The 17,731-nt window shown below is 42.1% G+C and overlaps 1 protein-coding gene across 3 annotated transcripts in view; it reads right to left on the bottom strand.

Annotated features, from left to right (window-relative positions):
- The window catches only part of Synj (synaptojanin), a 92,238-nt gene that overhangs the window by 3,917 nt on the left and 70,590 nt on the right, over positions 1 to 17,731 (bottom strand). For 2 of the 3 annotated variants that reach the window (XR_013874920.1, XM_080148199.1), the window contains exons 34-39: positions 5,147 to 5,213; positions 4,676 to 4,782; positions 3,014 to 3,147; positions 2,428 to 2,502; positions 1,850 to 1,993; positions 672 to 910 (exon numbers count right to left, since the gene is read on the bottom strand). Coding sequence is in view for 2 of the 3 variants with exons in the window: in XM_080148199.1 (XP_080004325.1) it covers positions 672 to 910; positions 1,850 to 1,993; positions 2,428 to 2,502; positions 3,014 to 3,147; positions 4,676 to 4,782; positions 5,147 to 5,213 (766 nt within the window). In the remaining variant the exon portion in view is untranslated. The remainder of the gene's footprint in view (positions 1 to 671; positions 911 to 1,849; positions 1,994 to 2,427; positions 2,503 to 3,013; positions 3,148 to 4,675; positions 4,783 to 5,146; positions 5,214 to 17,731) is intronic. The other variant, XM_080148200.1, reaches the window with a different exon arrangement.

The following is a 17,731-nucleotide window of genomic DNA, read 5'->3' as shown; positions in this document are numbered from 1 at the left end:
AATGGGACCTTACTACTTTATTTTTTTAGCAATATGGATAATATCCATTGGATATAGAATATGTGGAGCTTATGATTTTATCCCATACCCTTCCAAGACCAAGGAGAAACGTATTGACCAATATCTGAGGACTATATTAGCAACCAAAATTGACGACAAAAATTCCCTAATATACGCATACCTATTCTATATCCATTTTTTATATCCCCTTGTTTATATTTAATTAGCGGCTACGCCCCTAGGGGCACTTGAGGAGGGGAGAGTCGAATTTGATAACCCAATTTCATATTTTAGATTAAAAATAAAAAAAATTAAGTATTTTGGAGGTGATTTTTTTTTTTGGGGGGGGGGGTGCCCCCCACCCCATCATTTTTTATTTAAGTTCAAAAATTTAAATTTTTTTTTTTTTGGGGGGGGTTATTTTTCATTTCTGGGGGGGTTGGGGGTGTCCCGGCCCCCAAGAAAATAGTTGTAAACCTTCCCGGAACCTATGAGAAGCTACCCTGTTAAGGAGAACCCGATCGGTTCAGCGGTTAGCGAGATCCTTCGGGACACACAGACAAACATCCTGTTACTTTATATAAGGATTGCAACCTTGCAAGGAAATAAATTACTAAATATGGAAAGGTGCGACTGGAAAAGAAAAATAGAAAAAAGCAAGTAGTGCGTACCTCAGGATATTCTAGCGACAGCGCCTTGGGGAGTGGCGGCTTTGTCGGGGCCGGGGTCGCCTCGCCCGACGTCACCGCGCCCGCACTCATCAAACTCTCCGAGGACAGTGAGATGGGGATGTCCATGGCGATATCGGGGTCGGACGGCGCCGAAAACAGGTCGGAAAAGCCGGCGGCCGTTTTGACGACCTTGTCCGGCGTCTCGACTCCGGTTTTGTTGTCTTGTTTGGGCGGTGAGTCTAAAAGTAACAGAAAGAGGGTAAATAAATAAATAGGAAGATAAAAAGGAGTGAGATAAAAAAAGTGCAAAATATTTGGGAAAAATTATTTGTTGCATCGTATTATAGACAGTTTTTCGCGGATAGAAAATAATTAGGGATTGACTTCTGTTTTGTAGGCCCAGAGAGGCTGAAGGCCTATGACAATAAATCAGGCTATAAAAATATTATTCTTATTTACTTTTGTCTATAATACGATACGATGCATTGCATATTTTTCGGTTTTCAGCTGTACTGAAAAATTAAGTATATTATCGTATCACAGAAACTTTTCCACGAATATTAAAATAAAAATCATACAAATAATACCAGTTTTGATAACCCGGGCCCTCTGCTCCTCAAGGCTAATAAAACTGGTTTTATCTTTAAATTTTTCATTTTATTACCCGCGGAATGCTGTCTATAATACGATGCGATAAATAACTAGGGGTCAAAAAAACAATTTAACATGCAAAATAAAGTAGAAAAAAAGCAATTTGTTTAAAAATAATAATTTTGTAAAATACTAAATAGATTTCATGGATATTACCTAAAGGATAAGACAATAGACTATTTACATACATCCCCAATTATAATAAACAAAATTAAGCCTTGTGTAGATTAAATTTTATGGTACAAAGTTTGTACAAATCAATCTATATATAATAGATATTGAGACAACAAATGGGAGAAAGTGATTATAAAACTTTGGAAAACAGTCTTATTTAAGTCCCATGTCACCTCCCTCCATAGAGAAAAGAAACTCAAAAAGATTTTAAAAGTCTGAGGTAAAATATCTACCTAAAAATTTTGGAAAGTGATTTAAAAAAGAAATAAATGAGGGTAAAAAAAAATAATAAATATATGAGAAAAAACATTTAAGGAAGCAAAAAACAAACGAATCAGCTGATAAATAGTTACCTGCGCTTTCAGCGGCTGCAATAGCCGTGTCTGTAGCCGTCGGTTTCAGCGGGGACTGAGGTTTGCCTTGGGTTGGGGGCGCTGGTCTGGGGGGAGGTGGTGCAGGCCGGGGAGGGGGCCGTGCTGGGGGTGCACTGGGTCGTCCTGTGAATTAATATTGTTTTCAGTATGGCTTTAAAACCGATTAATATCTGATGGATAAATCAGGCAATAAAAATATTATTCTTATTTTTTGTCTATAATACGATACGATGCATATTTTTCGGTTTTCAGCCATACTAAAAAATTATGTTAGGTATCGTATTACAGACAATTATTCACTGATATTAAAAGAATGTTTTGTTATATATAGCTATATACCAGGTGTATACAAATTGTCTATCTGTCTGTCTATTTGTCCGATCATCTGGTGTATTCAACTGTCTGTCTGTCTATTTACCTTGAGGTTTATCCGAAATGTCTAGTTGTCTATCACTCTAAGTACCTGTCTGTCTGTCTATGTCTGTCCGTCTGTCTATTTATCTATCTATCTGTCTGTCTGTCTATCTATCTATCTAAGTATTATTTAGTCCATCTACCTGGAGGTTTATCGGAACCGTCTCCATTCTTCTGTTTTTCAGAATCTCCCTCCGGCACAGATGCTAGACATGAATCTAGTTAATAACAAAATATAGACATTAAGCAATAAGATGTGCGTCCGTCTGTTTGTTAAATAAAATCCTTAGAATGGCAAGTTAGTCTGATTAGTCCGAGAATAAGTTTAAAAATAATCACTAAAATACTGCTTCTAAAAGTTGAATTAATATTTAGTTTACTGAATAGGTATCTTTTGTACATTTACTAAATTAGACTTTTATATAATATTTATAAAAAACGAAAAAATCCCATGTGTACAGAATATGTACCATATCGGCCTAACATCGAAAAAACTGGTACTTTCCTTCAAAGTGCCTATAGAGCACTGAGCCCCCTCTCTCGTATTAATGAAATTAATTGAAAATATGGGGGACGGTTCTACCTGAGGTGCCCTAACCCTGCTGGGCTAACCAGTATCCAATATAACCCAACCTGACCAAAAGTAATAAACAAACAAACAAACAGCTAGTACTCTACCTTTATTTTCATTTAATTATAAAAAAAAGTGGGGTTGGTTTCTGTACTTACTTTGTCTGGCAGGTGGGGCCGGTCGTGGTGGAGGAGGTTTGGGGGGTGGCCCCGCACTGGGGCTCAACACTATTCCCTCCAGCTCCTCGAAACTCAACTGGGACAGCTGGGACATCAGACGCGCACTTTGCCTTCTAAACAGTAAAACAAGGATGACAAAATGGATTTATTATTACTTGGATATTACAACAGATTATTATATAATATGAAACTACTAAAATAACAATCCCCCTCTTTTTTCCCCATTCCCTCCCTTTCTACTAGAAAACGAAAAACAATTATTTCCTTGTTAATAATATCCACGTATATTCTACATTCATTGATGACAACATCAATAAAAGCGAAGCTATCAAATCAGACGTTAGGACCAACGAATATGAGTACAAGAAAATAATAGGCAGAAAAATAATTTATAAGATTATACAAAATTACACATTGATTATTGCAATATTGCGTAAATACAGGTTACGGTTTTTGGACTTACATTTTTTGGACTTAATTATAGAGATGTTAACTTATAATATTGTAACTTGTTGTCCTAGGCATAATTACTAAAAAAAATCGTTTTGTTCTTTTTAAAAACTTGGATATTATTGATTGATATTCATTATTTTAAATGTTAAAATATTTAAATTGTTGTTATTAACATAAATCAATATTAACAATTTAATTATAAAACAATGTACAGTTACGCGACCGTGGCTCAACACGTAGCGTATCAGGTGATAGGTTCGAATCTCGGCCTGACACCTCGTCATAACTTAAGACGTTAAAAATGGTTCCTACTGTTGCTATATCAGGTGTGAGACATAAATAGTAAGAGTAATAATAATACCTTAGCCAATTAACAGGCGCAACGCAATACTATGCAAAGTTAGGAAGTCTATCGAGCTCAAAAACCCGCTCTCCTTTTTTTAAAAATAAATAGAAAATAAGAAAGGATTTTTCTGTATACCTAACAATGCGGTGCCCTCACTGCACCCCTGTCCCTAATATAACCTAACCTGACCTAAAGTAAATATAAAAAAAATTACCCCATTCCCAAGCTATTGTTAAACTAAATAAAATGCATAAAATAGGGGTGGATTCTGTGCTCAATTAATGGAAACTATATAGACAAGGTTTATTACTACCTGAAATGAGTGCTACTTTGTGCAGAGGCGAGTGGGAGAGGAGGATTGTCCATTAGAATACCTGAAGAAATGAGTGGGAGGGGAGGATTATCCATTAGATTACCTGAAATGAGTGCCACTTTGTGCTGAAGTAAGAGGGAGGGGAGGATTATCCATTAGATTACCTGAAATGAGTGCCACTTTGTGCTGAAGTGAGAGGGAGAGGAAGATTATCCACTAGGTCAAGCTCTAGATTACCTGAAATGAGTGCCACTTTGTGCAGAGGTGAGAGGGAAAGGAGGATTTTCCACTAGGGCAAGCTCTACATTACCTAAAATGTGTGCCACTTTGTGCAGAGGTGAGAGGGAGAGGAGGATTATCCACTAGGTCAAGCTCTAGATTACCTGAAATGAGTGCCACTTTGTGCTGAAGTAAGAGGGAGGGGATGATTGTCCACAAGGCCAAGCCCTAGATTACCTGAAATGAGTGACACTTTGTGCTGAAGTGAGAGGGAGAGGAAGATTGTCCACTAGGTCAAGCTCTAGATTACCTGAAATGAGTGCCACTTTGTGCTGAAGTAAGAGGGAGGGGAGGATTGTCCACGAGGTTAAGCTCTAAATCCAGCATTTCCCGCCAGGTGGCGCAAGGGGCAGTTACCTGAAAAAATATAGTTTTATACAGTTTGTACAATCCATTGAACACGTGTGGTGTCACCCAAAAAAAATCGGTGGGGTATTTATCTCCCTCATGTAATCCACCCCCGGGGTTAAATACGTTTTTTTTGTGTAGGAAATTGGTGGGTTGGAAGTTAGATTTCAGAATACATGACGTACCATTTAACAACAACCCCCTTTCCTCCCCCCATCCGAAAAATGAAAATTAATTTTTGAATCTAGGAAGTAAAATCGGGTCTTACTAGATGTTATAAATACATTCTAAAGAGGACTAGCAATTACGAAGCAGACTTACTTTAGTATAATTCTCACTGGATCTAATAATCACGAAGGATAAAGAGACAAACCTGCCATTCTACTCCAGATGCTAAAATCATCTGAGCACTCAATGCAGCCGCCGCCGCTCCTCCCTCCCTGAAAAAAAAAATATTTTCAATTCTTTATGACACCTTAACCTTAACAAAATATTTGATTAGGTACTTTGTATTTTAGATAACCAAAATAAGGAGGGATGAGGGGGGGGGCTTATCAGTGTTTAAGAGGGTACTTTGAGTGATGACAGCATGAAAAAAATCACGAGAGGAAAGATAAATTTAAGCGAGATTTTCATAGACAACAAAACAAAATATTTGATTAGGTACTTTATATTTTAGATAACCAATAGGTAGAGAAAGATTAAATAGGATTTTATGCGAAGCTTTTCTATACCTAATTAGAATTGAACCGTAAGTCCATTCGCCCATAACGGTTAGCTCTTAGTGTTAATTTGAGCAATTCAAACTCGATTCGAATAGCAATTTAAAAAGCCTAGCATCACGTTAATCACTACCTAAAAGTCCGTATCAATATTTTATCTTTTAAACATAGTGATTTTTACCTTTTTTAAAAGCAATTTATCCTATGATGTAATATTAAAGGGTGTGCAAAAAAAAATGCGGACCTTTTTTAAATCTAGATTGCGCGGCTTGTGTTAATAGTAGAAAAACGTTATACATACCATTAGAACCGCTATGAAGTCAATTTTTTAGAAATATTAAAACGATTCCTGTGCTACGTATAGTTTAGGAGCGATGTGGTAAAATGTCCCAACTGCCTTAAAACTTGACTTGAGAGTAAATCATTAAAGATTAAAGTATATAAAATTATGTACATTTTTAAAATTCAAATTGCGCGGCTTGTGTTAATAGTAAAAAACGTTATGCATACCATTAGAACCGCTATGAAGCAGGAATAAGGTATAACCAACAAGGGAATTAAATCTAAAATAATATTTGGGGGGCAAATGGAGAGGTCGTCAATTTTACGATGTGTTGCCCCCCAACGACAGCTGAAAAACACGTATAGGTTTCGTGATTTTTTTCCGAATTAATTTCGTTATTGGTATGAGCTGGCTATGAAGTCTATTTTGTGGAAATATAAGAACCATTACTGTGCTACTTATAGTTTAGGAGCTACGTAGAAGAATGTCCCAACTGACTTAAAACTTGACTTGAGAGTAAATCATTAAAGATAAAAAAAAGTGTGTGCAAAAATGCGGACATTTTTAAAATTCAAACTGCTCGGCTTGTGTGAATAGTAGAAAAATGCTATGTATTGTGGTATTCGGCGACCCTGAGCCATGCTGTATGGTAACCCTGACCTCGATTCGGAGGAGGGCCGAGGGCCCTCCCCCGAGTAACGGGGGAATGGGTCCACCTGACCCCTCCCCATGCTTTAAAATTGATTATAGATTTGACAGCCGTATTATGGCTAATCTGCATTGTTTGGTTCCCCACCCCTTTCCAGGGATGGGGGATAATTGTTGTCCATTTTGATTAATGTATGTATATTTATATTGAACTTTTGATTTAGTATTAATTATTCCAATCTGTGTATTTATTATTTGTTGTATTATAAATCAGTAACCTTTAGACTCTGAATAAAGTAACATCTGAATAGATTCTGTTTGTTATTTGGTGATAGCTAGAGAAGCCCAGCTTCTCTATAATTATACGTGACCACGTCTGTTTGCACTGCCGTAATCATTTGAACTTGGGTAACGGCCATTAAACCGAGGCGGTTACCACAACTTGGTGACAGCTGTGTGAGATTACGGCAAACTGACACAAGCAACCTGAATTACCCACCCTGGATAGCAAGGTCTAACTCTGTATCCGGCAGTTGTGGAAGTGAGAACCTTAGTAACCTGCCTGGGTAATAGTATCCAGCCGGCAGAAGACGAGCAGAAGGAGACCAAGTGGGCCTCCAGAGCTGCGGAGAGCAGCGAAACCTAACGGAAGACCGCGAAGAGCTGCGGAATCAGAGCTGCGGAGAGCAGCGAAATCTGACGGAAGACCGCGGAGAGCGGTGAAATCTAACGGAGGATTGTGTGTTAACGGGCTGAAACAGGCCCGCTGACTGGCTGAAACAGGCCAAGTAACTGCAGACGGCTGAAACAGGCCCATTACCCACTGCGAAGGATAGCGGGATTTGAACCCACGGCGCTGCAGGACGGGACATTCCCTGCCGCCACCACCTGGATTCGAACCCACGGCGCTGCAGGACGGGACATTCCCTGCCGCCGACTGGCTGAAACAAGCAAAATAGCTGCGAGCTGTGAGCGAGAATACGAGTTTAGTGTATCAGTAGGAGAAAAACTACGCTAACCCCAAGTATCCTGGGAGGCTACAGCGCAGCCGCCCACCAAGAAAAGCAGATATTGTATCAGATTTTATGTATTGTCACCCTGGTGTGAAGGCTAAACAACAGATTTATGGGCATGGATTGGTAAACAATTGCCGGGACTTTTGATAAGCCAAAAATAGAACCCAGGTGCGAGATAACAATACATAGTTAAACTCGGACCCCCAACCCTGCAGCACGGCAAATACACCGCCCTCTACCCCAACAGAAGGGGAGGGTCCCCCCCATAAATTGCAGTGAATATAATCCAAGGTGACATTTTGATAAGCCCAGGATTAAGAAGAAGCCCACCTACTTTTATAACCCAGTCACCTGAGGCCCGCGGCACCCCCTCCCCCTCTGGGGAAGGGCGTCCTTATCCTGTCCCCTCACGCGTTCCCCCTTCTCCCCGCACTTGGATAAGTCCGTCTACCGGGCAGAGACAGAGACCGGGAGAACGGAGCGCATCACATGGGTTGCGCAGAGAAGCTCAGAACGCAACGAAATCTGTTGGACAAAAGGGATAAAACGGACCAATGGGAGAGCAGATTGAGGGATAGATGAGAGTTTCACCTGTGTGCGTGCGCCCTGACTGTGCATAGGCGCGTTGTGAGGGGGTATTCCACACACACACACACACTAAGGAGGGGAGCTACTCTCTAGCATACAAAGGATAGATCCCAAGGAATTGCAAAGCTCCACCCCCTATCTACAGAGTGATAAGGAAAACTAAATCAGTTCCTGACAGCAGTTCAGACCCTCAACAACTTTCTAGACCTACCAGCCTGCCCTAAAGCTGAGTGACTAGCGAGAAATTACCCTAGTGTATACCTATTTATATTTGTGTTCCCAACTATCAACCAAGTGACAAAAGGTAGTGATTGTTGGAATAGTGACCGAAAGCGTAAGCAGCCAATAGTTTCGGCTTAAATTCGTGACACGACGCTGAACCTTTGACCATATGGAGCAACAACAAGCGCAGGGAGGCGATCAGCTTCAAGGGTGGCTCCAGGATGACCCCCAACCAGCTCCAGCCGAGTACCGCAAGCTGATGCTGAGTAACCTGCCGGAGTACCGGGACCGCCCAAGCAGTCCTGGAACTCCCACATACGGCGTCTCGAAATGGCATGGGGGGCTTACAGAGTACACGCCCATGACACGCTGAATCGCTGCAACGCCCTCCTACTATCCCTGGCGGGGCAGGCGGCGAAGATGGCCTCCCACCTGTTTGGGGAGGCAGGCCAAGCCTTGACCTACGACCAGGTCAAGGCCGAGTGTGAAATGTTGTTCCGGCCAGCCTATGAGTCCCAGACCTTGAAGCAAGCCTTCCGGGACTATAGGCAACACTCGACAGAGCCCATCCAGGCCTATATCTCCACAAAGTGCGCCCTCTACAGGGAGGCATACAGTCATGAGGACCTGAAACTCCTCATAGATGAACTGAACCTCGGAATCTGCAACGCCAACGTGAAGCGCATCATGATGGGGCACGAGATCGCCTCGGTCCCCGAGTACACGAGACGTGCCATGTTCACCGTGACCATGATAACCAAGCAGCTGAAGGAGGGTGTGTGCCTGGTGGACGCGACTGACGGGCTCACAGGCTCGGCCAGCATCCAGTTGCCCAACTATGATGACTCGGAGCCCATGGAGATTGGCGCCCTGGCTCCGGGTCTCCACCAGATGGGGAAGGTCGCACCAGACGAAGCTTCCAAGATCCGGGGCCGCTGCTACCGATGCCATGGGAAAGGCCACCGGGTCAGAGATTGTCCTATCCCCCAGGAGGTCAGCCTAGAAGAGCGCCGCCCCCAGCCCCGCCGTGACCGGCCTGCCAGGTGTGAATGTTGCCACTACGCAGGCCATACGCCGGCCGAGTGCAAGGCTGACTGGGACCAGGTGGCCGGGAGGAGACGCCTAGCCGGCAAGGGCGCTAACTCGGGCAAGTCCAGCTCCCAGGTAGCCAACATGGAGGGAGGTGCACCGCCGGCGGCACCCCAGCAAGCCGCCGCCCCCAGTGCTGTGGGCCACCAGGAAGGAATGCCGCAGTTTGGAACCATACCAGCAAGGATCAACGTGCTGGGAGGAGCGGCTGAACCCAACCGGGTCGGCCTGGGATTCAGCCTCAACCACATGGGGCTCCTGCGTCCAGCAGGGAAGCTGTTCAGCCACAGGAGACCATGGCATTGTGTCCTACAATATCGACAGGCTGGCGGAGGAAGGGGAGGAAACCCTGGATGTCTGGGCTGGATTCAGACAGGCCATCCACGAGTGGGGAGATGGCGCAGCCATACTGTGTTGCTGTTGATTCTCAAGTTACTGGGGGACTTAACCATTATCTCCCTGGTGGCAGCACAAGGAGGTGTACGTGCCGCCCTGAATGCGATGTCACAAGTATTTCTGTATCACCCAACTCTGTACCGCAAGGCCTTGGCCAGGGCCAGGGCCAACCACGCCAAGTCTCGAGACTTCTCAGTGGACTGGGATGCCATTCCTATTGGCCGGGAAATGGCCGAGGAAATGGTGTCCATGAAGTCCTCCGATAGCGGGAATGACCGCCCAGGCAAGCCTGGGCATAACTCTGGAAACGTAAGTGGAAACCTCCGTGGCCCCTCGGGAGGCCAGGCTGCCGCCCAGATGGTAAACCTTGTAGCCAGTGCTCCAGCCGCTGCCACAGCCAACCAGACCGCCCCGTTGCTGACCAGCCCTGCAGCGGCAGCGCCCCATGGTGGCCTGACAACCGCTGGCACCGATCTACCGGCCCAACAGAAGCCAGCCTCTACCTTCTACCCCACGTTGGGAGCCCATCAACTTTAAGAGCCTGCCGATCACCACTAGGATTCCATTGAATTGTTAACCCCTGTAAATAACAGTCCCTACACCCCTGAGGCCGATAAGGCCAGCCGTCCATGAACCCCCCCCCCCCTACCCTAGGGTGGGGGAACCGTTCCATAAGGAACAGACCGAAGGCCTCAACCACTGTCGGAAGTCTGGTGGGGCAGAAAAAACCCTCCCAGCCTTCTGAGGGGAGAGTTGTGGTATTCGGCGACCCTGAGCCATGCTGTATGGCAACCCTGACCTCGATTCGGAGGAGGGCCGAGGGCCCTCCCCCGAGTAACGGGGGAATGGGTCCACCTGACCCCTCCCCATGCTTTAAAAGTGATTATAGATTTGACAGCCGCATTATGGCTAATCTGCATTGTTTGGTTCCCCACCCCTTTCCAGGGATGGGGGATAATTGTTGTCCATTTTGATTAATGTATGTATATTTATATTGAACTTTTGATTTAGTATTAATTATTCCAATCTGTGTATTTATTATTTGTTGTATTATAAATCAGTAACCTTTAGACTCTGAATAAAGTAACATCTGAATAGATTCTGTTTGTTATTTGGTGATAGCTAGAGAAGCCCAGCTTCTCTATAATTATACGTGTCCACGTCTGTTCGCACTGCCGTAATCATTTGAACTTGGGTAACGGCCATTAAACCGAGGCGGTTACCACAGTATATTGTTAGAACCGTCATAAGCTCTATTTTTTGGAAATATAAGTACGATTTTTGTGCTATTTTTAGTTTAGGAGCTGTATTGATAAATGTGAGAAAAGTGGGAAAATTTAATCTTTAATGATCTACTCGCAGGTCAAGTTTTAATTCAGTTGGGACATTCTACCACATAGCTCATAAATTATACGTAGCACAGGAATCGTTTTTATATTTCCAAAAAATAGACTTCATAGCGATTCTAATGGTATGCATATCGTTTTTCTACTATTAACACAAGCTGAGCAATTAGAATTTTAAAAATGTACGTATTTTTATATGCATACCATTTAATTTAATCTTTGGTGCTTGCTTACATGTGAAGACCGGAGCACCGAAACCCCCCCCCCCCCCCGCTTAGTTTTGACAAAAATCAAAAATAAGGGGGGGGGGTAGTTTTTTAATGTCTGGAAAACGGCAAGGAGGAAAAAAGCACCGCAAGGCAAAGAATTAACCCCCCCCTTAATTTTGAAGAAAATCAAAAATAAGGGGGGGGTAGTTTTTTTACGCCAGAAAGTTGAGTGAGGTAAATCAAGAAAATCCAGTATACCAGAGGGGAAACCTTATTACAGGGATATTCATGTTTTGGGGCATAATTTCCTTATTTATTGACTTTGGCCAGTAAAATGTTTTAATTTTGCGCAAAATTAAAACCTTTTACTGGCCAAAGTCAATAAATAAGGAAATTACGCCCCAAAACATGAATATCTCGTAATAAGGTTTCCCCTCTGGTATACTGGATTTACTTGATTTACCTCACTCAACTTTCTGGCGTGTTGTACAGTGAAAAAACTACCCCCCCCCCTTATTTTTGATTTTCTTCAAAATTAAGGGGGGGGGTTAATTCTTTGCCTTGCGGTGCTTTTTGCCTCCTTGCCGTTTTCCAGACATTAAAAAACTACCCCCCCCTTATTTTTGATTTTTGTCAAAACTAAGCGGGGGGGGGGGTTTTCGGTGCTCCAGTCTACCACATGTAAGCAAGTACCTAATCTTTAATATTGATTTACTCGCAAGTCAAGTTTTAAGCCAGTTGGGACATTTTACCACATAGCTCCTATACTATACGTAGCATAGGAATCGTTTTTATATTTCCCAAAAATAGACTTCATAACGGTTCTAATGGTATGCATAACGTTTTTCTACTATTAACACAAGCCGCGCAATCTAAATTTTAAAAAGGTCCGCATTTTTTTTTGCACACCCTTTATCTTGTCTTTAAATATGGATTCCTGGGATCACCATTATTAGGCATAATATTATAGGCGATGCAACTTATATTTTAGTCTTAAATGTAAGTATATCCACTTAATTAATTCGTATTTTCTTTAGATTTCTAAATATTGTTGAAAATTAAAAGCGTTGATACTTTACATTTATTAATGTTTGTTGTCTGACCTTTTAATTTAACAACCTTTACTTTTATGGATGTTGTCATCCTTGCTTTTAATTTCTTAATTTTTAACAATATGGATCTAATTGCAGTTTTTAAGAACTTTTCTCGTTGTGCATATCAATTTTATAATAAAAACGTTTTCGGTAATTTAATGATTAATCCTTAATAAAAATTCATTTTCTTATGAATCAAACTTTTTTGAATAAAGTTAATCTGTTTCAAAACTTAAGCTTAGAACTAAATAGACATTTAAAAGTAATCAAACCAGAAATAAAAGAATAATGATTAAGTATTAAATATTTCTTACTGGAAACTATCAAAGATCTTAACGGGTGTATCAGAACCCCAATGATTATAAACAAAATTACCCCTTCTGTAGATTAAATTTTTGCATGGTAATGTTAGACACTGTTAGTTTGTAACAACTAAATAACATAATAACTAAATAATAAGTGTACCATATTTTTTTAGCCTAACCTAAATTTTTTATTTAAAACCCTATATTTAAAAAATCAGTAACAGATTGCAAATTTGCGGTTGATTTACCCTGTGGGGCTACCCAATACCAAATACAACTTAACCTAAACTGACCTGAAGTAATAAATGAAAACTACCCCCCCCCCTCCCCTCCCCCTATTATCCTACTTACTTTCGGATCTACTGAAGTTCACGGTAAAATATTGCTGTTACCGAATATTTCCAAAAATCTATGAATTTTAAAGGCTGCTAGCTGCCAAACGGCTGAACGTGCAGATCATGAACGCACACTGTTTTAAGCGGCATAAGAAGGCCTACAAACAATCTGGAATAGCCATAAATCAATAATGCATAATTATCTCGCAGTGCAGAGAAATACGCGAAAAAGGCCTATTTTACGCGTTTTTTTCTTCAGTGAAGCTTTCCCTGTGCATCATTGGATCTTGGCTATTCCAGATTATTTGTAGGCCTTCTTATACCGCTTAAAATTTTGTGCGGGTATGACCTCTACGTTCAGCCGTATGGCAACTAGCAGCCTTTAAAATTCATAGATTTTTGGCAATATTTGTTACAAGCAATATTTTACTGTGAACTGCAGTAGATCCTTACTTTCAAAATTATGTGGGATGAGGGGGTGGGGGGCTTATCAGTGCTCAAGAGGGTACTTTGAGTGATGACAGTTTGAAAAAAATCACGAGAGGAAAGGTAAATTTAAGCGATATTTTAATAGACAAAAGATCATTTCTACTTAAAGATATAAATTTGTGGCTTTTTCCCCCCCATTTACTTATTCCTTAACCTCGTACATAAAAATGAATTAAACTTTACAAATATCAACATTCAACTGTTAGCAACATATTAACAAACTTTTATATAAATCCACAATTTCTGTTTTCCTTCAAATTCAAATAAATCTTTTAATAGCTATTTATCGCACTTTATTATAGACAGCAGTCCGCGGAAAGTAAAATTAAAACTCATAAGATCAATTCTTGTTTTGTTAGCCCTAAGAGTCTTACGCCAGGGCTAACAAAACTGGTAAAAATATATTATAATTCTTATTTTATTACTCGTAGAAAGTTGGGGTATAGTCCTTTCCATGACATCGCTCCATATGGGGCGATGATTTTCTATAGCTCCTTCAAGGAGCTATAGCATAGCCTCTTATCATATGGAGCGATGTGATAGCCCCTTTTAAGGAGCGTTCATATCGCCTCTTATGATAAGAGGCTATGCTATAGCTCCTTCATGGCCTCTTAATAGCTCCTTTGAAGGGGCGTTAATATCGCCTCTTATGATAAGAGGCTATGCTATAGCCCCATGATGGCTCCTTCATAGCCTCTCCATCGCCCCTCCGTAGTCCCTTACCTTAATTTATATAACAACCCACTTGATGGCCCCTACATCGCTCCTCCATCGCCCCTTCTCCAAATTTATATTACATTGTACTTTGATGGCCCCTACATCGCTCCTACATCGCCCCTACATCGCTCCTACATCGCTCCTTCATCGCTCCTTCTCCAAATTTATATTAAATTGTACTGTGATGGCCCCTACATCGCTCCTACATCGCTCCTTCTCCAAATTTATATTAAATTGTACTGTGATGGCCCCTACATCGCTCCTACATCGCTCCTTCATCGCTCCTACATCGCCCCTACATCGCCCCTTCATCGCTCCTTCTCCAAATTTATATTACATTGCAACTTGATGGCCCCTACATCGCTGCTACATCGCTCCTTCATCGCTCCTACATCGCCCCTCCATCACTCCTACATCGCTCCTTCTCCAAATTTATATTAAATTGTACTGTGATGGCCCCTACATCGCTCCTACATCGCTCCTTCATCGCTCCTACATCGCCCCTTCATCGCTCCTTCTCCAAATTTATATTACATTGTACTTTGATGGCCCCTACATCGCCCCTCCATTGCCCCTCCATCGCTCCTACATCGCCCCTCCATTGCTCCTTCATCGCTCCTTCTCCAAATTTATATTACATTGTACTTTGATGGCTCCTACATCGCCCCTCCATCGCTCCTACATCGCCCCTCCATCGCTCCTACATCGCTCCTTCTCCAAATTTATATTAAATTGTACTGTGATGGCCCCTACATCGCTCCTACATCGCTCCTTCATTGCTCCTACATCGCCCCTTCATCGCTCCTTCTCCAAATTTATATTACATTGCAACTTGATGGCCCCTACATCGCTCCTACATAGCTCCTCCATCGCTCCTCCATCGCTCCTTCATCGCTCCTACATCGCCCCTTCATCGCTCCTTCTCCAAATTTATATTACATTGCAACTTGATGGCCCCTACATCGCTCCTCCATCGCCCCTTAATAGCCCCTTACCTTAATTTATATAACAAAGCTCCTATATGGCCTCTCTATCGCCCCTTAATAGCCACTTAATTTAATTATATAACATTGCCCCTACATAGCCTCTCCATCGCCCCTTAATAGCCCCTTACCTAAATTTATATAACAAAGCTCCTATATAGCCTCTCCATCGCCCCTTAATAGCCCCTTACCTTAATTATGTAACATAGCCCCTACATAGCCTCTCAATCGCCCCTTAATAGCCTCTTACCTTAATTTATATAACATAGCCCCTATATAGCCTCTCCATCGCCCCTTAATAGCCCCTTACCCTAATCTATATAACATAGCCCCTACAAAGCCTCTCCATCGCCCCTTAATAGCCCCTTACCTTAATCTATATAACAAAGCTCCTACATAGCCTCTCCATCGCCCCATAATAGCCTCTTACCTTAATTATGTAACATAGCCCCTACATAGCCTCTCCATCGCCCCTAAATAGCCCCTTACCCTAATTTATATAACATAGCCCCTACATAGCCTCTCCATCGCCCCTTAATAGCTCCTTACCTTAATTTATATAACATAGCCCCTACATAGCCTCTCCATCGCCCCTTAATAGCCCCTTACCTTAATTTATATAACATAGCCCTACATAGCCTCTCCATCGCCCCTTAATAGCCCCTTACCTTAATTTATATAGCATAGCCCCTACATAGCCTCTCCATCGCCCCTTAATAGCCTCTTACCTTAATTTATATAATCCTTACCTTAATATATATAACATAGCCCCTACATAGCCTCTCCATCGCCCCTGAATAGCCCCTTACCCTAATTTATATAACATAGCCCCTACATAGCCTCTCCATCGCCCCTTACCTTAATTTATATAACATAGCCCCTACATCGCCCCTCCATCGCTCCTACATCGCCCCTTCATCGCTCCTTCTTCAAATTTATATTAAATTGTACTGTGATGGCCCCTACATCGCTCCTACATCGCTCCTTCATTGCTCCTACATCGCCCCTTCATCGCTCCTTCTCCAAATTTATATTACATTGCAACTTGATGGCCCCTACATCGCTCCTACATAGCTCCTCCATCGCTCCTCCATCGCTCCTTAATCGCTCCTACATCGCCCCTTCATCGCTCCTTCTCCAAATTTATATTACATTGCAACTTGATGGCCCCTACATCGCTCCTCCATCGCCCCTTAATAGCCCCTTACCTTAATTTATATAACAAAGCTCCTATATGGCCTCTCTATCGCCCCTTAATAGCCACTTAATTTAATTATATAACATTGCCCCTACATAGCCTCTCCATCGCCCCTTAATAGCCCCTTACCTAAATTTATATAACAAAGCTCCTTTATAGCCTCTCCATCGCCCCTTAATAGCCCCTTACCTTAATTATGTAACATAGCCCCTACAAAGCCTCTCAATCGCCCCTTAATAGCCTCTTACCTTAATTTATATAACATAGCCCCTATATAGCCTCTCCATCGCCCCTTAATAGCCCCTTACCCTAATCTATATAACATAGCCCCTACAAAGCCTCTCCATCGCCCCTTAATAGCCCCTTACCTTAATCTATATAACAAAGCTCCTACATAGCCTCTCCATCGCCCCATAATAGCCTCTTACCTTAATTATGTAACATAGCCCCTACATAGCCTCTCCATCGCCCCTAAATAGCCCCTTACCCTAATTTATATAACATAGCCCCTACATAGCCTCTCCATCGCCCCTTAATAGCTCCTTACCTTAATTTATATAACATAGCCCCTACATAGCCTCTCCATCGCCCCTTAATAGCCCCTTACCTTAATTTATATAACATAGCCCTACATAGCCTCTCCATCGCCCCTTAATAGCCCCTTACCTTAATTTATATAGCATAGCCCCTACATAGCCTCTCCATCGCCCCTTAATAGCCTCTTACCTTAATTTATATAATCCTTACCTTAATATATATAACATAGCCCCTACATAGCCTCTCCATCGCCCCTAAATAGCCCCTTACCCTAATTTATATAACATAGCCCCTACATAGCCTCTCCATCGCCCCTTAATAGCCCCTTACCTTAATTTATATAACATAGCCTCTACATAGCCTCTCCATCGCCCCTTAATAGCCCCTTACCTTAATTTATATAACATAGCCCTACATAGCCTCTCCATCGCCCCTTAATAGCCCCTTACCTTAATTTATATAGCATAGCCCCTACATAGCCTCTCCATCGCCCCTTAATAGCCTCTTACCTTAATTTATATAATCCTTACCTTAGTATATATAACATAGCCCCCACATAGCCTCTCCATCGCCCCTGAATAGCCCCTTACCCTAATTTATATAACATAGCCCCTACATAGCCTCTCCATCGCCCCTTAATAGCTCCTTACCTTAATTTATATAACATAGCCCCTACATAGCCTCTCCATCGCCCCTTAATAGCCCCTTACCTTAATTTATATAACATAGCCTCTACATAGCCTCTCCATCGCCCCTTAATAGCCCCTTACCTTAATTATGT

Source organism: Acartia tonsa, chromosome 14, assembly GCF_053477335.1.
Source record: "Acartia tonsa isolate MP-2025a chromosome 14, ASM5347733v1, whole genome shotgun sequence".
NCBI classification, from domain to species: Eukaryota; Metazoa; Arthropoda; class Copepoda; order Calanoida; family Acartiidae; genus Acartia; species Acartia tonsa.
Note: the sequence above shows the minus strand (reverse complement) of the source record. Positions and strands in the feature narration are given on the sequence as shown.